Source organism: Gymnogyps californianus, chromosome 3 (assembly GCF_018139145.2).
Source record: "Gymnogyps californianus isolate 813 chromosome 3, ASM1813914v2, whole genome shotgun sequence".
In the NCBI taxonomy this organism is placed as follows: domain Eukaryota; kingdom Metazoa; phylum Chordata; class Aves; order Accipitriformes; family Cathartidae; genus Gymnogyps; species Gymnogyps californianus.
This window is the reverse complement of record NC_059473.1, coordinates 111,664,537-111,691,907: the sequence shown is the minus strand read 5'-3', so window position 1 is coordinate 111,691,907 and position 27,371 is coordinate 111,664,537. Positions and strand designations below refer to the sequence as shown.

General features: G+C 46.2%; 1 protein-coding gene across 1 annotated transcript; it reads left to right on the top strand.

Annotated features, from left to right (window-relative positions):
• Positions 1 to 12,395: 12,395 nt before the first annotated feature.
• Positions 12,396 to 22,079, top strand: ODC1 (ornithine decarboxylase 1). Its single transcript, XM_050894336.1, has 12 exons — positions 12,396 to 12,538; positions 15,264 to 15,372; positions 15,545 to 15,690; positions 15,857 to 16,030; positions 16,192 to 16,364; positions 16,654 to 16,788; positions 16,946 to 17,027; positions 17,360 to 17,443; positions 18,743 to 18,905; positions 18,993 to 19,105; positions 19,388 to 19,602; positions 21,608 to 22,079. Exons 3-12 carry the CDS (start codon positions 15,589 to 15,591, stop codon positions 21,747 to 21,749), a joined length of 1,383 nt encoding a protein of 460 aa, XP_050750293.1. The 5' UTR covers positions 12,396 to 12,538; positions 15,264 to 15,372; positions 15,545 to 15,588; the 3' UTR covers positions 21,750 to 22,079.
• The last annotated feature ends 5,292 nt before the right edge of the window (positions 22,080 to 27,371 follow it).

Here is a 27,371-nt window from a genome sequence, read left to right as displayed (position 1 = left end):
TGATGACGGCGTGCTTCCAGCATTATCCTTGCTGTCAGGCTAGCATGGCTCTGAGTGTAGACAAGATTTAATGCTTGGTTTGTGGCAGAGCAATTTTTGCCTGCCCGTGCATGATGGCATAGTAGATAAATCACCAAAAGAAACGTGCACTGAATGTAGTCTGCAGCCCTGCTTTCCTAAATACCCAAACCGTACGCCGTACTTCAGCTGAGGAACCTGATCTTCCCACTGCTGTGTTATGTCTGGCCACAGCTCTGCTCTGGGACGTGCCGGGGGGATGTAAGGTGGAAGCAGAGCGGTGCTAACATGCTTCTGTCGCAGGTCCACAGCAGCCGGAGCCACGACAAGAAATTCAGCCAGCCAGCAACCCGCTCTGCGTCCACCAAGGACACTGCAAACCAGCTGCTGATCGTGAATCATCACAAAGCATGATCATCGTTGACCATGAAAACGTCCTTGAATTCATCTCCTCCCTTGTGAAAATAATCCTAGCATCACCAGTGTTTCCCTAATTGCCTTTTTTCTTTCACATTGGAGAGTGGCAGCATTATTCCCAGTGTTTTCACTCACAGCACAGGCCAACCCGGTGCAGTGGCTTTCCCTGGGTGCTTCTGGTATGATTTTCCCTCCTGCACCTTCATTACGCTTTAGTTCTCCTGGGAAAAACTATCACAAGTATCTTTTAAATACTGTGACTTCCACACGGGAATGTTTAAGAAACATGATGCTTATGATAGAGAAAATAATGGAGTTATTAATCTAATTCCACACTTATACTAATGTTAATACCAATGTTAATGTAGGCATGTGTACAACACACAAGGGAGTCTCACTACCCACCCACGGAGAGGAGTTTGAATCTGCTGTGTATTTATGCACACTGAACGGCATCCAACCTAATGAGATGCCCCCAAAGTTGGGACCTGGGTTATGAAACCCACTTGCCTTGCAGCCAGCAATCCTGTCTGCCTGGCTTCTGGACTGGATAACTCTATGTACAGCTAAATTCATGGCCCTTTCAGGCTGTGCTTGACCTGACAGCTCTCTGAATGCCCATGTCTAGTCCGGAGGTCTGTCACTTCTTGAGTGCTGTAAAAGTCCGGATCTGTGCAGAGCACTTAAACTCGAGCTGAGTTCATTATGGAGACTCCCCAGAAGTCAGATGGGTAGTGATGGTGTAGTGTCCTCCTCCTGAACACTGGCTGCGCCGAGCAGGAGTTGTGAAGGAAGGCTTTTATGCTGTGCTGAGACCATGAGAGATCAACACCATGGGTATCTCACCTGGGAACACCAAGCTGCCAGCTGAGGCTGAATCATTGTGCAACCAGGCATGAGAGCAGGGAAAGCAGGAAGGAGAAAGCCTGACTCTAGCCTTGTGATTAGGGCATTCATCTAATGATTTGGAGATAGGGAAAGCTAAGCATCTAACAAACTGGTCTAACCCCATAGTTCACCCTACTTTGAGCAGGAGGTTGGATTAGATGACCTGCTGAGATCTCTTCCAACTTGAATTATCCTATAAGATTATGATGCCTGCTCCTGAAACTGCTTTTATTCTAATGACGACCACATTTAAACGGGGTAGATCATACAGCTGACTTCCTCCCCCTTCCAGCTGGCTGCTCTAGCCATGGGCTGCAGGCAAGCTCCTGGGCTCCCTTGCTGGTCCCACAACTCTTGGCTTCAGCAGGAAAGGCCAAATGCTGTCACTGAGGACAGCCCTTGTCTGGTGATGAGAACAGTCTCAGGAAATGTGGGCTCCTTTCCCTCAGGCTGAGAAATGCTTGTGATCTCGGTACCCCGTTTTGCAGGTGTGCCCTCCGGCCACCATGCACAGCAGTGCACATCACTAGCGTGCTAACAGCACGCTGCTGGAGGGAGAAGCTCTTAACCTTTTGTATTGGTTCCTCAAACTCCCAAGGAAGGTGCCCAGCTTATGCAGAGGAGGTCTAGAGGCATTTCTGTGGTCAGCAGAGAGCAGGGAGCACCTCGGCAGGCAGCCTGGGGCTCTCCCTGCTGTCTCCCCAGTGAACATACCGGGAATGAAGGAAAGCAAGAACATCTCCCCTGGGACCAGGCACTTAAAATTGCAATAACACAGCATCTCACTGAAGCCCTGAAAACAGGGAAGGTGGATCCAACTTGCAGCAGGGACTAGGAGGCTCAGGAAGGGCAAGTGGGCTGGAAACAGGGACTGAATGTGGGAGCTGTTTTGGGGTGACACTGCAGAAAACAGAGCTTCAGGGAACAGGGCAAACCTACGTGCCAAGGTACCAATCAGCATTGTCTAAAATGTTTTCATCGAACAGATCAGAAAAAGGAAGAAAACTAGAACAGAATCGTCTGAGGCGAAAGAAGTAATTGAAGATAAATCCAAGGATTTATCATATCACACTAATCAATTTGAAGGGTTTCGCTGTCACCCATGGAAGGACTCAAGAAAATAACAGCAACTACATAACTGTGGTATGGTTCAACAGTACAAAAAAAGCTGCTTATACTGATTAATCCTTCCATACTTCTTGCTTCAATAGGTTAGTACTTATAGATCAAAACTCAAAGCATTTCTCCCACTGTGCCACCCTACATTTGAGGCTGTATTCAGAGCACTTGCTAACAACAGTGTGCAGTGAAGGCCACTGCCCAGGGCGGTACGTGTGGGTCCCTTGCAGATGTATGCAGCTTTGCAGAGCACTGCAACACTGACCAGAAGGACTAGTAGAGAATAACCCCCACGGTTCATTTTTATTGTGTTTTTTGTCTACTCCGTGCCTTTTTGTATGAAAGAGCACATGCATGTGAAAAGTTAAGTAGCTGTTGAAGGACATGTTTTAAATTCATTAAGACCCAATAGTAGCGCTCTTATTCAGATTATCTTCTTGTCCCGTTGAAACCCAGAAGATTGTCTGAAGAGTAAGGTACAATTTGACGCGGGTAAGAACAGAGAAATCAAGGTCTTCATTCCTCAGAAGCCTGCAGAATACTCTGGTCTTGCAACACGCTTCTACTCTCCCTTGATAACAGCACAATAACAAGGCTGGTAACAACGGGCCACATGCTATACCAGCTGCACAGCTATGAATGCAATGAAAACAAAGGCCAAATGTTACCTACCCATGTAAGGACAAGGTCACTCGATCACAATTAGTAGAAGAAAACATGGCAAGGGTTTGGCTAACTGCATGGCATGATTACAGCCAAGTCCTGGCATCGGACTATGTATTGCTGCAAAGCCATCACCATCGATCTGTTGTGCTTAGTCATAAAGAATTCCTCTTTGAGCACCTCCAGAACTCTTTTCAATATCGATTCGTTGATCTGTACAACCTTCCAGTGGTGAAAGGGAGGCAGTGCTGATTCGGGGTGACCCTGGCTTGGAGGCTGGGCTCTGCTCTGGCAGCAGACGCTGCTGCTGGCTTCGCTGCAGGCTGCCTGTGTCACCACAGGCAGTGTTTCAGGTCTGCCTGGGCCACTGGGACCCACCTGCCTGTGAAAGGCAGACTATACATTCTTTTCCACCTCTCTCCTCCCTTCTGTGGTATTTAGGCTTGGATGGCTTTTGCGAAGGGGATTCTTACTTTTGTCTATATCCGAAGGACTCTATGCTGGGAGCAGAGTCTCCCTGGCCTTCCATTTTGGATAAAATCCCAGGCAATTCCCAGTGGGTCTCCCTCATGACTCTATACCCAATGTTTTTAACACTGCAGACACTATCTGCTGTATATACTAACCACATATCCTTGAAAAACGCTCCAACAACCAGCTCATAACAGATTTTACAAAACCTTTCTGAGTCATTCTTGGACTTTGATTTATTTTTAAGGGCAGCTTAAGAAGAGTCACCAAAACAGAGCGCCCACCGAGCCAGGCAGTGGTGCGCGGCGGGACAATGCACCGCATCCCAGCCAAAACCTGCAGCATCGCGTGGGTACAAGGTGGCTGACGTGGAGCGTCATGGGCTCTATCCCTTGCAACGGGGTCTGAGTCATTGCCGCACACCCGGAGGTGAGGCAAAAGCGCGCAGCCGATAAGCGGTGCGAGGCACGGCATTGCACAAATTGCCTCTGTGGGGGCTAGGTCCTGAGTGGGGCCTTGGGGCGAGCGCGGAGTATGGGCTCCCCCGGCTGAGGAAGCATCCCTGGAGGCTGTACCACCCTAAAAACACTTGAGTCATAATCCCCTGTCCTCCTCCTTCCTCCTGGGAGTGGCAGCAATTTGCTATCGGCGTAAGCCTGCCGGAGCAAACTGCTAACCCCAATCCGCGGCCAAGGGACAAGCCTCCGCCTCGCTGTCCACCTACACCTCGCCCTCCTGTTTCGGGAGGAAGGGAACAGGAAAGACTCCTGCTTTCTCCTCCACGCCTGGGCCCCAGGTCTGAGCAGTTCTGAGTAGTCAGAGGTGGTTTTTCCCGGGCTGGTTTTCTTCTTTCTTTTTTTTTTTTTTTTTTTTTTTTTGCGTGCAGAGGAAGAATTTGTTCTTGCTCTCCATCCCTTGTGCGGGCGTGGTGCCAGGCGCTGGCTCTCTGGCTGTCTTTGGCAGCTTCTCCTTAAAGGTGATATTCCGCCCAGGATGCTGGGTCTGCTCACCTGGCCTCTTCCCAAGGGTTTTAAAGAGTAACTCTCCGAAGGAGGTAATACGTAGCTCTCAGCAATTTCGTCTTCATAGCCGGGGACAAATTGAGCTCCTGGAGAAGGACCCTTCCATTTAGAAAAGCAGGCCACCTCCTGCACTCATCTAGCTCACTGATTTAATAAATAATAAAGTGGATAATGAATAACCATTTACCACCTTGGAATCTCCATGCTGGCAAGTTATGGAGAAGCAAGTGTCTGTCCCAAATTCTGCATTTCCCTCCCCTCTGGACTGATGGAGTATGTGCATTAGTTCATTCAGGGATATATTCCTGGTCTCCCCATTTAACCTACTTATCTTAAACTATCTTATCCTATTTGCCCCACAATTTCTAAAAAGATCCTACCAAGGACAAGATCATGCTTGTGAAATTTTTGTGTGTACTGGTTTAGTTTTGGCAAAGTTAGGAGGTAGTTAAAATGAGACTTATAATGGAAAGCTAGCTGCTAGCGTCTCTCCATAATACATGTCTACCTTGCAGGAGAGTTGTGAGGATTAATTAATTTGTGTTTGTTAAGCACTTTGAGATCCTAAGATCAAAGGTTCTATAGAAATGCAAATTGTTATTACAATGATAAATTCTTTATATGAGCTCATATGTTTTGCCTTAGAGGCACAGTCTCACCCTGAGTTGCGTAGTTATACACGTAAATCTTCAAACATTATGATGAAAATGTACCTCTGAGGGTCTGATCCTTCCTTTTTCTCTAACACTTCATGCACAGAGCTCCCCTTGACTTCAGGCAGGTCCCGTCCATGGGACAACTGTGGGATTCAATGTGTTTAGAAAATGAAAAGACCATTGTGTGCCTCTGGGCTTCGCATTGAGACACGTAACTTTCTGTCTCACTCCATAAAACTGCTGCTGCTGCCAGTAGTTACGTCCATCTTGGTAATGAAAGGACTGAGCAGATGACAAAATTTGGATCTGAATTTTGACCCTCCCAAAGCTCAGGTTTTCAGAGGTTTATTTAACCTGCTAGAGAAGAAGGGAGGTAAAAGCCTAGCTCAGCTGCAACTTGCTGCTGTCTCTAACGGATATAGGATCTCATCAGCAGGGCCAAATGTCATTCCTGACGCACAAGATGTGCCTGTTTGGCCCTTCCCCCTGTGTGCTTTTGAAAGCGAATGAGGAATACAGGTTTTCAGGCACTCGCTGCACAAGTTGCCAAAGGGAGCAAGGTCACAGCTGCACAAGCCTGGCAGTCCCGTGTCCCCCTCCCGAAGAGAACTCTCTGCTTTTCCTTCCCCTTTGCACAGGCTCAGAGCACCACGCTGTCCGTCCCCTGCCTGCGAGGGCATCTGACCGTCCTGCTCAACGTCCTTGTCTGAAGCACTGGTCCAACATGGGGGCTGCGCAACAGCCGGGAAGCAGGTTCTTGGGAGAAGCGATCACCCACCTTCCATCACGGCATCCCTCCGTGCCTTCCTTGCCGTGTTCCTGGCACGCAGACACCTCTACTCACATCTTCAATGGATTGGGTACAGAAAAATGTCGTGAAGTTTGTTTGCATCACCCATGGCCTTACCTGAATGCAGAACGCAGAGCCAGAAATGCCAGCTGGAAAGGAGGTCTCCTGTCCAACCTCACACTCAAAGCAGGACTATCACCAGGCACCAGATCAGGTCAGCCATGGCTTTTTCTAGCTTAAGCTTGAAAATCTCCAAGGATGGCCACCCCTCCTCTGTCTCAGGGCTGCACTACGCTCCTGGAGAAGAAGTTTCTCCTGATGTCCAACCTGAACCTCCAATGCCACAATTTATGGCTGTTGCTCCTTGCGATAGTGTCTGGCAATACTGAGAAGATTTTTGCACCATCTTTGTAGCTACCTTTCGGCTAGTCACTTCTTAAACTGCTCTTCACCAGATTAAACTAATCCTGAATTAAACTGCAATCATAATCCAAAATGTGAGGCTTTCAGCTGTGAGGTGTTGCTTCATGGCTGTTTGCAGTGGGTATTGTGTAGGTGAGATTGCAACTCTCACATCTCCCTGAAGATGAATTAAAAGTAAGGAACAAACACACTACCTCTTCAAAGTCTTTTAGCATTTGTTTTGTAGCATCAAAAGATTTCTGTTGCATGAAAGCCTTTCCAGGAGCGGAAGGTATGATCCAGATACTGTATTATTCCCTTCCCCTGACATGGAAACCTTCAGAAGTTCTCAGTTATTCTGGGAAGCCGTCTGCTACATGATATATACCTAGTATTATCACAGAAGAGAATGAATAGTTGTTATGTTTAACATATCCAGAATTTATAATCTTCTAAATTCTACACTTGTCTCTTTTTTTCCTCCAAATGTTCTGGGACCTGACACAGATTTGATGCACTATCCAATATATTCACTTCTACCCTTCACATCATCAATTCCTCCTACCGGAGATGATAACTGAAGTCTAATGTTGCCATAAACCCCAGGAAACGATGCTGACTTCTGATGAGTTGCTTATATTTTGCATTACTGTAAGAGAAAAAATGTCCTACATGTTCCTGCCACTTGTCTATCTGAAGACAGTAAAAGTCGGAGGAAGGCTGTGGTGAAAACCGAGAGACTAAGCTTTCCAGCTGTCCTTACTTTTACCGCAAAGCATTAGTATGTACTCAGAGCTCTGCACTGGGACATATATTAACCAGAAGACAAACCTTTGTGAGCAAATGTCAGTATGTGCAACATGCACACACAAAGTCCTACAGGGCTGGGCCCTGCTCACCAACACGTGCCACGGGCTGCCGCCATTGCCTGCCTCCTCATGTCGTGCACTGAACTTCCCACTAGCAATTGCAAGTTTGCTGCAGCAGTCTGTAAACTCACTGTGTTTGCACAACACCTGAAGATCTGATCCATGGGAGAGATCTTAGGATTTAAATCTGCAAAGTGTTAATTTCTGCAAATTGTGGCATATTTCAGGTCTTGATGCTGCTCTCCTTGTCAAACAGCATTCTCTCTGAGCGGCCATTGCAGCGTGTGCCAGACAAGACGCATACAGGGGTCAGATCCAGCACCAACATCATCAGTGGTCATCATTTGATGTGACACTTGATATGCTTACAAGCACCGAATGCTTCCTCACTCAAAACTTGAAACCTCCTCAAACTCTCAGGCTGCTTCTGGAGTAAACCAAGGTCTTGCCTGCGGTGGGCTCAGAAGCTGGCTGTGAATTATGTGTGACAGCAATGCCCCTTGGTCCCAGCAATGTCTTCACCATGGCAGAAGACAGTTCTCTACATGACAGAGAGATGCAGTCTACAGGCTGAACACCGCAGTGCTGTGCTAGCAGGACTGGCCATTGCCTCCCCACTTTCTGGTGTGAACAGCAGTCTGCTGGCTGCACACACAAAATCAGTCTGTCACTTCCATGGTTTCCTCTCCATTGATCCCACAGTACAGGCTGACCTCTGCTTTTCAAGCTAATGCTCGAGAGTTTGCAAGAGCTTTTCTCACTCTTCCTGACTTTCAGAGAATTTTGACATTGTCTGCGTTGAGAGCAAGATGAGATGAAGAGTCTATTAAAATACAAAGCATTTAAAACCTCCATTATACCATTATGTGTTGCCTATAGGATCCATGTATTAAATGTAACAAATGCTAGAGCCAAATCTTATGATCTGGCTCACCTCTGGTGGGTGCTGAGCTCATACAGAGGATGATGATACTCAAACACCTTGCTGTATCAAGTATATTTAACAACATGCATATGAGAGCACTGACTTTTTTCAATTTCTTTTTCTTTATCTCAAATCTGTAAATGTGAAGGACTGGAAAAGCCTCAGACACAAAACTGGTGCTGTAATGTCAGAGTTATGTGCTTCACCTCATGGCATGTGTCTGTGAATGACTCGTTTTGAACATACTGGGACTACTTTCTCCTAAAAAAGGCAAGTTAGAAAACAGAACCGTAAGCATTTCTGCAGTTGAGCTGCAAAGCAAAGCTTTCCAGTCACTTCACAAGGTTTTTGGTCACTCCACAAGGTTTTCGGTCACTCCATCTCCTTTAGTTTTGCCACTGCGAGGAGCTATTTTAGTTTGTTGCTCTGACTCAAAAACATGCAACATCACATTTGCAGCACTGAGTGGCAAGAAACTGCATTCAAACACCTAGAAAATGTGTAACAAAAGATGGCAAAAATGTATCCTGGAAATGTATAGTTTCCTCTAATAGTCTTTTTTGAATGACAGGGACAATTTGTAGCTTTTTTCCTCCGTGCAATGGCAAACAAACTGAAAGGGAGTGAGGAGCTGCTGCCCCAAGAGAGCCAGAGGTAGCCCCACAAGAGTCCCCCATCCATGTGTCCTGCACCCCGCAGCCCGCAGAGGATCTCCACCTTGCACAGGTCCACAGCTCGGCACATCCCAATCTGGATTTTACTCTCCGCAATCCTGGGTAAATCACTGAATCTCCTTCTGTGCCACTTTTTCATCCGTAAAGTGGAGGTACTATTTACTCACCTCCACGAGCTGTCACAGGGCTTAATTTCTTAAGAAGCACAAAGCCCCTGGATAGACTCAGAGGGAAAGAAAGCAGTCGAGAAATGCCAGGCGTTACCTCGAGGTTTCCTCCAGCTGCTGTGATGGTGCTGGCCAGGGAGCCCGTCCCTCTCCCGCTGGGCAGCTCTCACTGCCTGGCAGGCGGCTGCAGGAACCTGGGGCTTGGCTCCAGCTCCTCCCAGATTCGGGGGTCTGCAAGAGCCTGGAGGACTCAGCAGGACTAGGGACCACCAAGTTGCTGCTGCTGCGAGATGTAGGAGACACTGACAGCTACGGGACAGCCAGACAGTCTTCCCCATCCCCTGTCCCTCCACGGCAGCAAGGGCCCTGCTTGGAAGGAAAGCGAGTAGGGGAAACATCAGGAAGATGTGGCCACAGTCTCCTGCCAACAAATGCTTTTCCAGTGCCCTCTTCTGGAAAACATTTTTGGCCCACGCAACTGCTTCGTCTAAGGTAGTTTGAGTCTGGCGGTGACTTGCGAGGAGCTGCAGGAGCATCTCCCAACTCTTCAGACCCAGAATCTGCTCTGCTCCTGTCACCCGTGGACCTGTGCAGCTCCTCACGCCCTTCAGAGCAGCTTGGCCAGACCCTCAGGGCACTAGCCAGAAAACAGGCAGCGAAGGATGTGCCTCCTTGCTCTTGCCTGATGTGCCTGAAGGCTGTCCCTGGCTGTCCTCTGTGGCATGGAGACCCAGGTCCAGACCCCTTCCCTCTCTGTACTGGGACACCTCCTGCAAACCTTGTGCTCCTCAGAGCCAGCCCTTGCCATCAGCAGCTCTCAAAGGAGCCTCCAGAGACAAAAACTGGGAGGGGGATAAAACATTTTAGTAATCCCATCCTTTTGAGGAGCTGATACAACATCGCTATTAATCACCCGCAAACGGTTAACGAATGCGTCAGTTCCTCAGATAATTGCAGTCCATGATTGTTCTTGCTGCCTTTTTCCCTCGGAGCAGTCCAGCCTTCACTTTCCAGACTCGGGTACGGCTCCGTGTTGTCTCACATCCGTACCTGAGCGGTGCCTTCCCACCAGCAGCTGCCCTCCTGCCCCAGCTGAGGTTGGTCAACCCGGTCCCTGGTGGGGACGGAGACACGGGCTCTCCTCCAGCCCCAGCCAGAGGGTAGAAGGTGAAGGGGGAACAACAGCCGGTACCGGGGACACGGTAGAGCACTGGGGCCGGGTGATGGCCACTGTCCCCATCCCGGCCTCAGACCCTGCTTTTCTGCCAGCTCAGCGAGCAGCTGGGCTCCTGCGGTGGTGGCACAGCCCTTCGCTTCCCTCTCCAGCCACTTTTCCAACACCTAAATTGCATCTGCTGCCCATGGAGCCAAATCTAGAGGCTTGTGAGCCCTGTTATTTGCCCCGTTAACTGGCAGGGGAGGTGGTGTGAAACTCCTCTGGGTTTTTGATGAGTTATCTCAGCACAGGCAACGCTCATGCAGCGACAGAAATAGCTGTCTAGGGAAGGAAGTGCCCTGGGGACAAGCTGATGTGGATGCTACACACTGGGATGGTTTTCCCCTCTGCCTGCTTGCTGTTATTTAGAAAACCTTCCCCAATTCGTGCCTCTGTGTGTGGCAACATACACACACTCAAAATATATTTTTTAAAATCTTTTAGGAGCTTTTGTTCCTTCTTTCATTTAATTATTTTAACCAAAGCCAGCTCTGTCCCCAGACATTTCTTTTGGCTGTGGCCCAACTCGTCTTTTGTTTCTTATCTGCTTGATCTTGGTGTTTTCCTTTATTTTACTCCTTCAAGGGATCCTTGTGCAGCCCTAGCCTTGCCCCCCTCGTCCCCCCAACCCAGCTCCGGCAGCTGGGTCCTGGGGGCGGTGGCAAGGCCACCCCATTGATCTGCTTCTGCCTGAAATACGGTGGGTTTTCTAGCTGGGCTCAGTGGGAGAGGTGGGAGGACGGGAGCTCTGAGGCTGGTGGGCACAGCCTTTCCAGTACCTCCATGAGAGGATCCCGCACCCCGCGGCAGCCGGCGTTTCCCATCACCTTTCCCCACGAAGGGCCGAGGGTTTTCCCCACGGTGTGCTGCCCACCCGCCAGCTCTGCGGAAGGGCAGGGGCTGGCCAAATGTCTCTGCCTTCAGAAAGCCATTAGCTCTTAATTAAAATAGCCACTGCTGATTTGGAGGTGGGGAGCAGGAGCACCCTGAGCTCTGTCCCGCAGCGTGGGCTGCAGGAAGGTTTCCTGCCTTTCTTACAAATGCCCCAGAGCCAGCAGGGTGTAAAAATCCCCTTTTCAGCACGGCAAGGGCAGCCCCATCCTTCAGAGCTCCCACGTACGTCTACCATGGGGTAAGACTTGAACTTTTTGAAGAGAGGGGCAGAAAGCACCTGTCCCAGCAAGGGCGGAAAGCCCAGTCGTTCCAGGACTAAAACAGACGGGTTAAAAGAAGCGTGGAATTCATATCTGCTTACAGCTTCCCCCAAAGCTCATTTTTTAAACAAGCCAGCGCACAGGGAGACAAAACAACCTTACAGCGGAAACAGGTATCAGTGTCCAAGCAAAAGCAAAGGAAAAAAAGATGGTCAGTGTTATGAGAAGTGTTTTGGGTAACGTCCTCGGCAGGCAGGGATGGAGGCGGGGGCAGCACCGCTGCGGGCAGCAGCCAGTGCCGACACGTGAACCAAAGGGGCTGCGAGTGCCACGCAAACGGGATGGCTTTGAGGGGGACAAACGCTTGCAGAGTGTCACCCCACTGACACTCCGGCTATGACACTCCGGGTCCCCTGGCCCAGCGTTTCCTTTCTCTGGCATCTGCCAAAAACATCGCGTGCAGCTGGACTCCTCCGGCCTCCGGCCGCCACGTTTCCACGCTGAGCAGGACGCGCAGGGGTACTGTAGCGGGGGCCGGGGCGGCGCGGTCCGTGCACCTGCTGGCAGCGGGCAGGGCTGGGATCGCGCACATCTCCCTGCAGGACCACGTACCGTGCGGGCCCCACGGGGGAAGGGGGCGCGGGGGGGGGGGGGAACGGCCCGCGGGGAGCCGCAGCGGAGCCCGCTGCAGAGACCCGACGCGCTCAGCGCACGGCAGGGGCCGGGTGGGGCGGGGCGGGCGGGGGGGCGTGGCGCGCCCTGCGCGTGTTCGCCGCCGACGTCACAATAGCGGCTGGCCAGAGTCCCTACCCGGTCCCAGCCGATCGGGGCTGGTTTGAGCTGGTGCGTTGCCATAGCGACGCCGGCTGCCCTATATATAGGAGCGCCGCGGCGGTGGCGAAGCTTTGTCAGCCGCGGCACCCCGCTCGCTCCGCCGGCCCAGCTCCTCCTCAGGCGGCAGGGCGCCTCCCGCCCGACTCCTCGCACCGCGCCCGGCTCGCAGGAGGAGGAGGCGGCTCGGAGCGAGGGGACCGGCGGCCGCCGCCGAGGCTTGACAGCAGCTCCCGCCACCGCTGCCTGAGGCGAGGTGAGGCGAGGCGGCGGCGGCGCCGGGCCGGGCCGCGGAGGGGAGCGGAGCGGAAGGGGCCGGGGCGCGCGGCGGGGAAGGCGCGCGCGGCGGAAGCCGGCCGGCGCGGAGCCACGTGTCTCCGGGGCCGCTGCCAAGCGTCCCGGGCTGGGCGCCGGCTCCTGCCGCCGGGCACGGGGCCTCCCTCCGCGCCCGGGGAATCCCCAGCCCCGGCGGGGCGGGGGGGGGGGGGGGGGTAGGGGAGGGGAGAGAAGGCAGGCTCCGGGCGGCTGCGAACGGGTCAGGCCGGCTTGCTTGGGAGATGTTGGCCGCGCGTCCCGGTAGCGGGGGAGGGGACCGCTCCGCCGTGGCCGCCGGGCTGTTTCCGGGGTGGGGAGAGGCAGGTGCGTGGCAGGAACATGGCTCGGGGCGCCCTCGCTCGCCCTTACGCAAGGCGGCTTGGCGCCCCGGCGCGGGGCGCTTCCCCACAACACGCCCGCGTGGGCCCCGGCCTGAGGCGGGAGCCCTGCTCTCCTGCGGAGCGCTGGGCGCTGGTCCCTCCGAGGGTCTCGGGGGTGGGGGGCCAAGCTGCAAGGGGAAGTAGGCTTCAATAAAGACGTCCCCCAGGGCAAACTGGAGTGCCTCCTCAGGAAGCCTCAGTATCACAGGCTGGAGCGTTTAGTGCCCCGCTGCCGAGTGAGGCAGCAGAGCCCGAGCTGAGCCGGGTAAATCCGTAGGGATTTACAGGGGGAAAGACCGTCAGTGAGAGTAGGGCAGCCAGCCGTTTCCTTCCTGATAGCAGTCAGCAGCGATCTGCTAACTCGAGGGTCAGGAGCGCCTCAGGCACCCTTTCTAGACGCAGCTTTGGTATTTGAGTACAGAGCCTGCAGGCATGACTCAGCTGTGTCTAAATACAGCTGCTGAATAAGGGAATGTTCTGGAGAATAACTTCTAAGTGAGCACAAATTGCCTTTCTTCTGGGAAACTGCAGACACTCTGCACACAGTACAAACAGAAATATACACTGGGAGGCTACAATTTGCATCTACATGATCATGTTCTGTCTATAGTCTGTATAATTACACTGTAGTTAAAATTGTGCAATAAGGTGGAGATGGAAAGCTTGTGAGAACTTCTTAACAAAGTCTGCTGTGACCAGCAAAAGTAATTCCCCTTCTAGAGGTTAATAGGAAAAGTGCTTTTCATGGAGCTCTGTGCAAAGAGGAGGATAAACTAAATTCTTCCTGATGGTATTCACTTCTCTTAACCACAGCTAGAAGTCCCTGAACTGCTTTCTGCAAAGCTGCAACATCTTGTTGAAATCGTCCTACGATAAGATGCAGCTTCTCTTTAGTAACAAACAGCTTCTTGAAAAGTGTTTAATTTGCTGTTTCTTAAGGTCATTTCAAAGTGGCTTTTAAGAGAAGACTTTAATCCAGCTTCTGGGAGAATTAACTGCATGTGAATGAGAGCAGGGGGAGAATGAGGCTCAGTGGATTGTTGCGTTTTATTTCATTAGAGTTAAAGCTTAATCTAGTTTGAATCTCAAATCTGGTTTGTCTCTAAGTGAGAATTGATCAAAAGATATGAAGTAGTTCCTGACACTGGCAGTTCAGGTGCCATATGTTTCTGAAGGCTGAAATGAAGTTGTATAATCACTAACTTTTCAAAGTCATTCAGTAGATAAAGCTTAATGGACTTTAGTGTACACAGTGTATGGAATGAATGATTCTGTTGGTCTTAGAACATTGTTAATCTATAACAGCTGTAAGATATATGTTCTTTTTCATCTGTTATTATAAACAGCCTTTTTGAAAATAGAGGGAACAGTGATGTAACTAAAGATTAGTGAATAATTTAGAATTTGCGTCATCTTTGGTCCAAATCTGTATGACTAGGTTGAGTGTAAAAAATGCTGAGAGAAGCAGAGGGCTGGACCCCGTTACATGAAACCATATCTTCCCTATGACTCACTTGCAATGCCGAGGTCTTTAAAAGGTAGCACACACTTCTGCTTGAGTTAACAGCTGAATGGAGACTGTCATTCTCTATTTGGACTACCCAGTGAAAGGATGACCCATACACTTTGCCATGGACTTCATTGGTCTTGGATGGCAGAGGAATGTGCTTTTGCTCTTTATTTCTAGTTCTCAAGGGACTTTCTACTTGGCTGTTAGATTTCTGTTAACAATGAAGATTAGTTATGGACTACTGTAAAATCCTGTTATAAAGTGTTAATTGAGACCACGGTTAAGACTTTGTCTGCAGACCACAGTTAGGAACCACTCTCTTAGTGTGTATCTGCCACTCCTGACAGCTGAGGTTTTCTTTTCGTGTAGCCTGGAGGTCATGGGTAGAACAGGGAAGCTCTAACCACCAACAGAGCAACTTCAAGGAAAGTCCTGATCTCATGGCTGGTTTATGCATAGTCTGAATTGTAGTGAGAATCCAGATATTCAACTGGCTTTGACCTCGTGAGAGTTGTTACTACTCAGAAGTCAGTAACATCCTCAGATTCTGTCTGTAGTAACATGTAAGCCCTTCTTCCAGAAACTGGTGAGCTACAATAGTGCTTAAGATTGTTTAAAAAAAAAAAAAAAAAGTGGTAAGTATGTTGACACTGGCACTAGCCATAATATTAACAGCTCCAATGTGGAGGTGAAGGAAAAGGCAGTGGAAACTTCCAGGGACTTAGACTAATAGTATCTGACAGTATTTATATGATTATTTTTTTTTCTTTGAATAGGTTCAGTACATCATACAGTTGCTGAACGGAGGAGAACTTGCCTTCAAGCTAGCAAGATTATTTTGTGGAGTGTCTCCTTGGTTCTGATTAAACCTGGTGTGTCATCTGTGTAAGTTCCTAATCTATGCCGCTATTAGTGATCAGTGTAGGAATCATATAATTGTAAATTATATGACCACAATGTAGTGGTCATATAATGAATATATGAATTTAAGTGAAGTAGTGAATGTAAACCGTATGAATTTAAATGAAGTAATGAATGGGGTTTTTTGTATCAACAGTTTGTACTTAAATACTTTCGCATAAACCTGAAATCTCGGAAATCATGAGTAGCTTCAGCAATGAAGAATTTGAATTCACCTTCCTTGACGAAGGCTTTACTGCCAAGGATATCCTTGACCAAAAAATAAATGAAGTGTCATCTTCGGTAAGTATGATAGGAAAATCACTACATTTTGTGACGCTACAAATTTATAAACTAACGGAACAAGTTGTCTTTGCAGATTTTCTGCAAGGCCACCTCCTCAAATGCTGACCTCTAGGCTTATCCTGTTATGCACTGTTTGTAACTTTAAGATGTGTATTTGCTCTAGGATGATAAAGATGCCTTCTATGTTGCTGACCTCGGGGATATTGTAAAGAAGCACATGCGATGGCATAAAGCCCTTCCTCGGGTAACCCCCTTCTATGCCGTAAAATGTAACGACAGCAAAGCTGTAGTGAAGACACTTGCTATTCTTGGTGCAGGATTTGATTGTGCCAGTAAGGTAAGATCTTGACTGTGTTCTGATCTGTGACATTAGTGTATATTTAGCTTTACAAGGTGTGTTCATTTAAAATTAATCATAACCAAGCGCTGTCACTTGTACGAATTAGTTTGATCGTCCATCTAGAAATCTTTCACAAGTGTAATCTGTTCTTTCTTCAGACGGAAATACAGCTGGTGCAGAGCATTGGTGTACCTCCTGAGCGAATAATATATGCAAATCCCTGCAAACAAGTATCTCAAATCAAACATGCTGCCAGCAGTGGTGTACAGATGATGACATTTGATAGTGAAGTAGAACTAATGAAAGTTGCAAGGGCCCATCCAAAAGCCAAGTAAGTTATGCTAATTGTTCTATAATTCTTGCTTGGGTTCCCAAGTTACAGAAACATCTGCTGTTATCTGAAACTTGTCCTTCATTAGTTAAGATAGGCTGCAAAATTATGAGAAAATAAACCTACTTTTAGCCAGTGAATTCTAATCCTGTATAGCTTACTGGCACATTAGGAAGAGACAGACAGGAAAGCTTGTATGTTTAAGCTCAGTCTCATTCTAAGGTCATACCTGCCTGATAATGATGTCTTTTATACTGGAATTTAAACCCTCATTTTTTCCTATTTCTAGGTTAGTCTTGCGCATTACAACTGATGACTCCAAAGCAGTTTGTCGTCTGAGTGTTAAATTTGGAGCTACACTTAAGACTAGCAGGCTTCTTCTGGAGCGTGCGAAAGAACTTGACCTTGCCATCATCGGAGTTAGGTGAGCTGATAACATCAAAATACAGTCATATTAAATAAGATTTCTTTAAATGGTCTACCTGACAATAGAGATGTCTTTGCATGTGGTGACTTGAGTTTTGTATAAACTTCTTGACTAATTTGCCAAATAGCAACGGATATTTTGTATCTCTTCATAGTTTCCATGTTGGAAGTGGATGCACAGACCCAGAGACCTTCGTTCAAGCCATTTCTGATGCCCGCTGTGTGTTTGATATGGGAGTAAGTCTACTTCTAGTTTCTCTGGAACTACCGCTCAACTGTTGCAGCAAAACTGAATCAAATGTAAAACAGTTACAGGGTTAAAAGCTAGCTAAGTCACTAATTTAATGTTGTTGGAATTTTTGAGGTCATGATGGCTTACTTTGACCAGTTTGCAAAACTCACCTATGGATGTGCTAAAATCAGCAGCTGAAACTCAAGTGACTATTACTTGAACATGATGAGTTAGCTCTGTTCCAAGTGTTAATGAAATTACTTTATATTGCTTTTTAAGCTAAAATGATAAACTAAGAACTGCTTTCTTAACAGTGTTGGCCTTAATCTCATTTTAGGCTGAGCTTGGCTTCAGTATGTATCTGCTTGATATTGGCGGTGGCTTCCCTGGCTCTGAAGATGTCAAGCTTAAATTTGAAGAGGTATAGCTTTGCTAAGAACCTTTTCAGGTTGTGAAGTCTTTTTGAATGTTGATCTGGATTAAACAAAATCTTGCATTTATATTGGTATGCAGACACACTTGTAACAACTTGTCTGCTTGGTCAGAAATTGAATTTAGAGAAAAAGAAGGGAATTAATCTGAAAACTGAAAATTAGATGAACCCATTAGATACGTAGCTAAATGACTGCATAAACATGCAGAGATATCAAACTTGTAAAGCAAGTTTTAATTGTGGGCTTGATTCTTACTGGCATAGACTTCTTCCAGTTGATGCTGTACTTCAGACTATCTGGATTGGCAGTGCTCACAAATGGGGTGAAAAGGTAGTCCTGAACCCATACTGTCCTGGGTGGCATGAGCATTGATGTAGCAAACTAGATCAGCGTCTGATCTGGTTTAGAACTAGCTTTTGGATCATTTCTTAACTCATCAGTTCTCCAGTCTGCTTTTGCACAGAAGTACTTTTGCTTTCAGAAGAGACAAGGTGGCTGGGTATTAATAGGACTTCCACTTATAGCAGTGTTGTCAGAGCACCTGCCAGTCTAAAGTTGTGTTAAATGATGTTATATATTTACACAAGGAGTCAGCAAATAAGTTACATAAAGTGAGTCTTCTGCTAATAACGTGGGCGAATGTTGCCTCACTTGTAGTGCCTCTTAATGAAGGCTGGCTTCTCCTAGTGTAGTATTGACTTACATCAAGAGCAAATGATGTCGTTATTGGGCTCCATGGTGTAATGCAGTCATGCTGCAGTTGGAGGTGGCTTAATAATCACTGATAACTTCAGAATTTGGAAATAACTCTGTTCATGAAGGCAGCTGAATTTCAAAGGTGATGACAAAGCATTCTGTGTTCGTAAGATCCTGTGAGATGACTTCTTTAGGATGCAGTAAGCTGGGGAATATTGCATGATTAGCAGAACTACAAGCTACTAGAAATTAAAGTTGAAGTGTGGGGACTTGCAGGGCATTAATGCTGGTTTAATGAGTCTAGGAGGGGTAACTTCCTCTAGACTCAAACATGAGCGGTTTGATCACTTAAGTTTTTAAGCTGCAAGCGATGTCTGCTTTTGTTGCTTTGTGCAAACTTAATTGCAAACAAAACTTTGAATACGAAAATAAAGCAAAGGCAATGAATAGCGATTACAATATGTGAATAGTTATTACACACTTGACCAGTATTTCACTGTAAGCATGAAAGTCTGACTTCATCTCAGACTTCTGAAATAGCACCTGAGTAACTGCTGTAGTACTAATATTGGCAACTGATTCTTCCCTAGATCACAAGTGTAATCAACCCAGCACTGGATAAATACTTTCCTTTGGATTCTGGAATAAATATTATTGCAGAGCCGGGAAGATACTATGTTGCATCAGCATTCACGCTGGCAGTCAACATCATTGCAAAAAAAATTGTATTAAAGGAGCAAACAGGTTCTGATGGTATGTAAATCTAGACCTAATCTTACTTGTAGCCAACTGTGTGTTTCTTTCCAAGCATTCTCTTACTGGTATCTCAACTTTTTGCAGATGAAGATGACGCAAATGACAAAACTCTTATGTACTATGTGAATGATGGCGTCTATGGATCATTCAACTGCATCTTGTATGATCATGCACATGTTAAACCAGTTCTGCAAAAGGTATGCTCATTCAGAAGTATCACATACTAGTCAAGTATCATGGATGTAGGAGAATCCTCGTCACAGCAGTTACTTCTCACTTCACTGCTCCCTTCATGTTGCCAGAATTTGGCATTTGACTTATGAAGCATGCAGTGGAATTAATTCAAAGCCAAGGGTGGAGAAGGATGTGCAAGCAGCTCTTCTTCCTCTTCCCTGCAAGGTGGAATGTTATACTAATTATGATATTACTTCTGGAAGCTCTGTTTTGATGGTCTGATTGTACTGAACTTTCTTCTTTAGCGGCCTAAACCAGATGACAGCTGCTATTCCTGCAGCATATGGGGACCAACGTGTGATGGCCTAGATCGTATTGTTGAGCGTTTTAATATGCCAGAGTTGCAAGTTGGTGACTGGATCCTCTTTGAAAACATGGGTGCCTATACTGTTGCAGCAGCTTCTACTTTCAATGGATTCCAGAGGCCAACAATACACTATGTGATATCAAGACCAGCATGGTTAGTAATTACCTTCATCCATCAGTGTTTTTGATACAGATGACTATAGTGAATAGCTCATGTGAGTTGGCTGCCCCTTAACAAACAGGGCCATAGTCTTGGTGCTGTTGCTCTTGGAAAACCTCCTTGTGGTGTGGAAGAAGGCGATGCCTCTGAAGGTTTTTGATGTGTGCTTAGAACAGTCCTTACACTACCAATTACTCTTTTCTCTGATGTACTCACTTCCAGGAGACGTGCTTTTAAAAGGGTAATGTTAGGAGTCTTTTCATTAACCTAGGCTTCTGACTGGTGTTTTTCACTCTTGCACAACATATAGAATCACTACAGGTTCTTTACAGTTAGCTTCTGTGACCAGTAATTAGACCAGTCAATCACAGTTCTAACAGTATGCTGTCTTCTAAATTGATAGCTTGCTCAATCCTGACTGCAGGAGACAGGAACACTCAACAGCACTGCCTCATTCACAATATGATCTGTCTGTTTATTTGAGAGCTGTTCCTTGGTTTAGGTTGAGCTCTGGCTCATTGCTCAGTGCAGAGTGCTAGATCTCCATGGGAAGTTATTAAACAGGTAAGCAAAGAAAGGAGGACTACCTCTTGAGTATGAGGATACTGTGAAACTGCACCTTAAACAGTAGTTTAAAGTAACCTGGATGCTCTTCTGTGCAAGACAGGTTAACAGGTTGCATCCTCTATAGAAGTGTGGTTTCCTGTAAGAGGAAGCCCTTACCTCTGTATTGAAGTCTGCCTACTAAACTGGCAGAGAGCATTTGGGCAGCAGTATTACCCTAAAGCATGATTAACTTTGCTATTGGGTTGCTTTCAAATTTACTGAAAAAGCTTAAGTTCAGGGGCATTACTTTTATGGCAGGAAGAGGAAGCTTCCTCCATTCTTTTACTAGCCTTGCCTGTATAAGCAAGGCTTGTATTGTTTCTTTCCTTTAGTGAAACCTCCCATCAATTGCAGTGTTCCTCAAAGCAAATGAAACTTTTAGATTTTCCGTAAGACTCCAAACTTGAGTCTAATTGAGCTAAAAATGCTTCTGCAGGAGAATAATTAGCTTTTTCACTGTAGTACTGGGTTTTAGTTAAAATGTAATACTTGGTCTGAGGTGTACTGAGCTTAATTATGCAGACATAACCATCATCCAAGGCTGCAGCCCTCTTTCAGCCCTACATGACCTCCTGCCTTTTCTCTTTTGGCAAGAAAATTGTGATACAAGCTGGCCCTTAATTGAGGGGGATGTATCAATGAAGTTATGGTGCAGATCTTTCTAGCACAGGCAAAACTTTCTGGAATGTAATCTACATATATAAAGGCGTACAGCTAAATTTGTGGCTAGATAACTGTGAAGATAAGGGACAAGATGACTATATATGTCTAAGTAAAAGCTAGTAGCATATGGGGAGCCATGTAGTAGCACACATTCTTGCCTTGCATATAGTATAATATAATCAAGTCCAAAAACTCAATCAACTGAAGTTCTTCTGAGCTTGTCTTTCAGCACAACTCCTGTCTGAGTGTGGAAGGAGTTACATGGTTCTCACTGGTCAGCTTGTTTACATTCCTAGTCTGTCATCCATACTTCTACTTGATTCAAGTTACCCAGCAATGTGAGGGTATGGGATAAGGGATAGTCAGTGACATGGGTCTGAAATTCTGAACTAATGACCACTAAGTCATTAAAGCTTCATAGTATGTAGTATACAGATGTAGCTACAGGTATATAGGTGCATCTTTGCAGATCTAGATCCTACCCAGAAATTGTGAAACTGGCTTGATATTGGCACTTGCCCTAAAGCCTAGCCAGCCACAAGTGACCTGCACAGATTCTGCTTTGATTTTTTTTTTTTTTCCCCCTCTGGTAATATTGTCTGGATTGCAGATGATGAGTAAAGAGTTGATTTCATGTTCCCCGGCAGTAAAAGTACTTTGCTTAGCTTCTTTTTGGCACATTGTAGTGAAATACTCTTTTTGACTGTTGCTTTTTTTTTTTCTTTCCTAGGCAACTAATGCAGCAGATTAAGGAGCAAGGGTTCCTAGCTGAAGTGGAGGAGCAGGATGTTGCTAGTCTGCCACTCTCTTGTGCCTGGGAAAGCGGAATTGAATATCCAGCAACTTGTGCTTCAGCTAGTATTAATGTATAGGTAATATTTAGTAATTAACTGCAAGGTTAGTCATTGAATTTAGGGCATTTGGGGGACCATTAACTTAATTCTTGCTAGAATTTTTAAGTGTTTTTTTTAAAGTTTAGATTTGGCATAAATGCAACAAAAATGACTAGGAGATGGGTCACAATTATCTGTGTTCCTATGGAAACTATTTGAATATTGTTTTATATGGATTTTTATTCACTTTTCATGTATGCTAATAAAGACTGACCCTCAACTGTCAAACAAGTATTTGTAGCTTGTGTATGGCAGAACGGGCTAAGCTTAGTGTTTTGTGACCTACCTGTTTTAAAATAAAGTATATTGAAATAACTGGTCCTGTGTTTGGTTAATCTGTAGCAAATTAATCTGTCATGGATAGCTCTTCTAGCATCTGTGAAGGCAGTCCAGATGCTGCGAGCCCAGAGCTTATTAATAAGTAACACAATTGCCATCTCCTCCCCTACCCTTGCCCTCCCAGCTTACTGAAGTGAAGGAACCCCTTCATGGGTAGGGAATCCAAACTGTGTCTTAATATGCGATTAGAAAAAGCTTGACTATCAACTGTGCGAATTCTTGTGGAATCACATTTGTCTTTCACTATTGAACAGGGGCTTAACACAGTTGCATATTACAAGTTCAATGCAGTGCCTTTTTTATTCATGTTAGTCTGTAACTGCTGTGGCCAGGACTGATGGCTATTTTAAACACATCTGGTCATTAATGAGAGAATATAGCACAGGCTCCATGGCTGCCACTGACAAGCTACTTGTTATGTGTGTGAGGATTAAAATATGTCATGGGAAAACTTAAGAAGCTGAAACGATGTGGCTGACTAGTAGGTGATGACTATGCTCTGACCCTCGTTGCCTAGGGCTTTAGTATAAAATGGATGATAAGAGATGGGACTTGACATCCTTTGCATGCAATACAGTTAGAAGCTCTTATTTAATGTCATGAAAATACATGCTACCCTGTTAAACTTCTGATTTAGGATTAAATGTGATGACACTAAGTAGTAAATACTAGGAGCTAATACAGGGTGTGTTGATGATAAAATTAGTGAGTCTGCTTACTGGAGTAGAGCATTCTGACTTCTGCTTAACCTGATGCTAGTTTGCTGCCACTTGTTGCACTGAAATTGCAAAATGTTTCTGACAAACTAATCTGTCCCAGATCTGGATCTGTTCCATTTGCCAGAAGATCCTGGACTGCAGGCATCCCTTAGCAAATGCCTGATGTGTAAAGAGGAAAATCTTAATGTATTGAATAAGTATGTAAAGCTTAAGCTAACTTAGAGTAAGTGTTAAAATTTAAAGGGTCATCCAAAGGGTAGCATTGCTGTTAGAAACAGTGGCTCTAGCAAGATGAGAAATAAAGCTGTTTTCTTACAAGCAGCTGTGAAAGACAATGTTTAACCTCCATTCTGTGCTTCCAGCTGAGACTACACTCTTCACTAGCTGAATTAGTAGGGTAAACAGAAGTGATGGTAGCTCATTCCCGATTCTCTTGAAGCATCCCAAGTGACTTTTATTTCTTTAATTACTTCACTCCTAGCTTCAAGCTTGTGGTTGAAATAGCACTTGCCTTTATTCTCATGCATACAGTAGCCACCTGTTTGGCTACTGAACTACACTGGTGCAAACTTCAGTACGTCCACATGGCGGAGCGATAGCCTTAATCTCAAAGAAACTCCCTGCATCCAAACCAGGGTTTCTTTTAGCTTCTCCAAATTCATGTGGAAATTTAATGATTCTTAGCATGAAAGCAAAAGTAATGAATGGTAACTAAATGTTAATACTGTAACAATTTCACATCTAAATCTTCCCCTGTGAGAGCTAAGTGCATTTGAATGGTGGGAAAAAACCTAACGGGTATGCAGAAAAACTACTCTTGGAAAGCCTGCAGTTATCTAAAGGAGATGTAGCTACTTTTTAAACCTGCCTGTTTGAAGGCTGGGGATGGTTGAGCCAGCAGGGAGTATGGCTGTAGTGAGATGTTAGGCGATATCTGCACTAGCAACTAGTGCCCTGGTGGGCAAGCAGCGCAGTCTGGCTTCCTCTGCTCGCAGCCAGTGGAGACCTTTGAAGGCAATCACTTGTGGAAGCTAATTAGTAAACTTCCCTGAGAGGAATTTGGCAGGCTGCCAATTAGTTTCTTGATCTGCATTTAACTTGATTGGTTGTTTTAGCTGTTTCGTTGGGTTTTGCCTCAAAAAAAATTACATCTGTTTCTCTGCTGGAGGCCAGGACAGTGGCAACACGCTAACAAGCATTTTGATTAACTTATGATGCTCCCCAAAAGAGATGTAGCTGACCTCAGTTCTTTACCTTCTTCTTCCATGGCAGGTATGTCAAAGCCTCAGCTGGTGCTCTGTAAGCCATGTCTAAGGAGAGTATCAAGTGCTTAAAAAGAACTGTTAATCTTTTTGAGCATCTTCTGTGTAAAAAACCAAACCAACCCCCCACCCAAAAAACTCCTCCCCCCCCCCCCCCTAAACCCCAAACAAAAAACCAAAAAAACCAATGGGTTTTGCTAGCTGACTTCTAGTACTTGTGGGAGTAATACATCTTTACAGTAATGGTGGTGTGTTTTTAAGCAAAACACAAGTTTCTCATTTGAAGTTGGATTATGCTGAGCAGATGTTCTGGTCTTTGGAATACTGAGCATACATCTTGCATCTCACAGCTGCCCTGCTCCTGGCTTCCACAGAATCTTAGTGGTCCATTTCCCCTTTTTAAATTGATTTTAAAATACCCCAAGTGACAGGAATCAGTCACATGGTAAATCAGGCTCTCCTGACTGTGGGGATTCCCTACCATCCAAACTGGGAAAATACGTTTCCTAGTGTAAGCTAGAGCACCATGTAGGACAGCAAAGATGTAACAAAGCAAGCAGTGAACTCCTGTGGTTTAGTTTGACCTCCCTTCTCCACGTCTTGGGCCATCAAATCCTTCGCTCTGTTTTGCCATGTTCATTGATCAAATCCAGTTGTTCTAACTGCACATCTTAATTATTCCTGCCCGGAGCAAGCTTGTCTGATACAGGAGGGAGGGAGGAGCTGCATGCCAGAAAAATTGAGATCAGCTGCATCTGTCTTACATAATTAGCTCAACAAATAGCAAAGTTGGAGCCAAGAATAGCCTGTGCCTTTCAGCTCGCTTCTTGCTAACCATGCTCCGTACGGTGCTGTGTCTGTCTCACTGGGCACACACGGACTTCGCTGGACTGCTTGCAGGCTGTGGCATTCGTGCTCCTGATGTCCCCGGCGGTCACTCCTCTCTCTAGCACCGGTGATGGTGGTGTCTGTTCTCTTGGGATCACTCTCAGAAAAAGAGAGTAATAACTGAGGCAAATACCAAGATATCTCCCCAAGCTGAGGGCATGGCTTCTCATCACCCCATTCCTCTTTCTTCAGTGGTGAAGCCACTTGAGGTCTGAAGCAAGTCTAGATGAGACCTTCCATAAGTCCACCTATGGCTATTACATGGCCTGCACTGGAGTTCAGCTGACATCCTTTGGTGCAAATGTAGTTTCATATATCAAAAAAAAGTTGAGAAACACTGGTGCTCTGAAATTACATTGGATGGAAAATCAAAGGTGGGAACGTGTTAAGGAGAGAGTGAAGAATACTGAAGTAAAGGGAACAGACTGAGAGGAAGTAAGGGACAAGGGGGAAAGTTGCTGATATAGCAGTGTACCGTGGGGCAGATTTCCCTTGTGTTACTGCATGAGCATTTAACTCACCATTTAATTTTTAAGCTGCTAACTTGTAGGCTACAACACAGGCCCTGCAGACAAACAGTGTCAGTGCATGAATCCCCTTGGAAGAGGCAAGTCTGCCACCTCATTTGCACCAGCAGACTAATGAGAGCTGGGAGCAGCGCTGAGCAGGGACCCCACAGCTCCACCTGCAGGAGCAGGGCTTCGTCCGGGAACGAACCTGGAGCCGGAGGGAGAGCCCTTCTCCTCTCAGACCTCACCCCCAGCAAGTACTATCATTTAAACAGATCTTATAGCTAAACACAGCACCGATTTGCAGTAAGACTGAAATGGAAAGCTTTCTTTCCAGATCAAAACCAACCCTCTTCCACAAAAAAAAAAAAAAAGAAATCATTATCCACAAATATTGCAAGAAGAGCTTAGACGAATATGTTATTTGATTGTCAAAAAGTAAAAGGTCGTCAATCATTGCAACAATAATTATTATTTTTAATTTTCTCTTGAAATAAGCACTGATCAGTACCAAAAGAAGTGAGAGTAATTTGCTTTAGAGAAGTGTCCCTGGTTTTGACATGCATCACCTGGTTTTCTTTACAGTTTGAAGGCAGTTGGTATCTCAGTGGCTATGGTCTGGTACCCATGTCACAAATACCTCCAATTCAAATTCGTCTTTAGCTAGTTAAAACACTGTGTTTGACTGTCCTGAAAATACACTGAGAACAGGGAGCATATATGGGCCTGGGACTTACATTTTGGCAAGCTTTGCTGTTGCTCTTCAGCTGGTTTTGTAGTCCTCTGTGAACAGGAGGTGTTTAGAGCAGCTAAACCACAGCGGTGCCACTTTTGGAAAGCTGATGATGAGCGCTCAGAGGGGTACAGCCACCAAGACATTGCCGTTTGCTGTGTGAGTCTGAGGACTAATGCAAAGGTGAGCGCTTCGGGCATGAACAACAGTGGCCCCTTGAATCCCCTCCATTTCGGTAAGGAGAGGCCACTCGCCTGTGCAAACGCTTGAGCACTGGCAATTGAAGGGAGCTCCCTCAGGGAGCATGCTGCAGTCTTGTGTATGTCCATGTTGTCTTGCAAATATCGCTACAGTCCAACTAATATTAGACCCTTATTTGCATGTGTTTCTTGATGCTTATACTACAGCAACAATTTTCCTCAGTTTGTTAGTCTTTGCCTAAAGACAAAAGCATTAGCACACTGAAACCAACCCTCCCTCTTCCTCTCCCTCATTTTAGGGAACTGGTCCTAGTCTTGCCCACAGTATCCCCACAAAAAAGAAGTGCCTTACAGTTATACTCTCTTCAGCTCATGCTCTCAGAGTGCTTTGCAAAGGACTAATTGGCTCACCCTGCCTTTGGGGTACAGAGCCAACTGCCATGTTCCAGTCTAGAAAGTGGTCAAGAGACAGCAAGGCTGCACAGCAATTCAGGGAAGGAAGCAAAGGCAGAGACACTTTCAGACCCGCGATGTAAAGAGACCAGTGCTCCCAGCTGCGTTGCTACCAACACCTTGCCATTACCGGGGAAGTGCAGGGTCAGTTTACGTACTTTGGGAATGCAGCAAGCACCACATATGAGCTGAGAAAGGGCAACTGTAGCACCTCAGTACGAAGGATTCCCAAAGCACTTTGCAATCAATCATCACAAGTATTATTTCATCCATCCTTAAAATACAGTTCCCTGCCTTGGGAGAAGAACAGGATTTGGGCATTCAGTGGACTTCAGCATCACCCTTTTACGTTTGGCTAAGCTCACTAGCTAGGAAGAACAAGATATTAGCTCTAGGTTGGCACTCTTGCAAGGAATGGGGTTGCAATGCTTGAACAGGATAACGTGGATGCAGTTTTCAGTAAGATAACGGAGGCGCTGCTGCCCTTACTGTGAGGAC

Coding starts and splice junctions, on each gene's coding strand:
- ODC1 (XM_050894336.1), top strand. CDS start 15,589: ATGAGTAGCTTCAGCAATGAAGAATTTGAATTCACCTTCCTTGACGAA. Junction 17,028..17,359: donor GCTGTGTGTTTGATATGGGA/GTAAGTCTACTT, acceptor ATCTCATTTTAG/GCTGAGCTTGGCTTCAGTAT. Junction 18,906..18,992: donor GGAGCAAACAGGTTCTGATG/GTATGTAAATCT, acceptor AACTTTTTGCAG/ATGAAGATGACGCAAATGAC.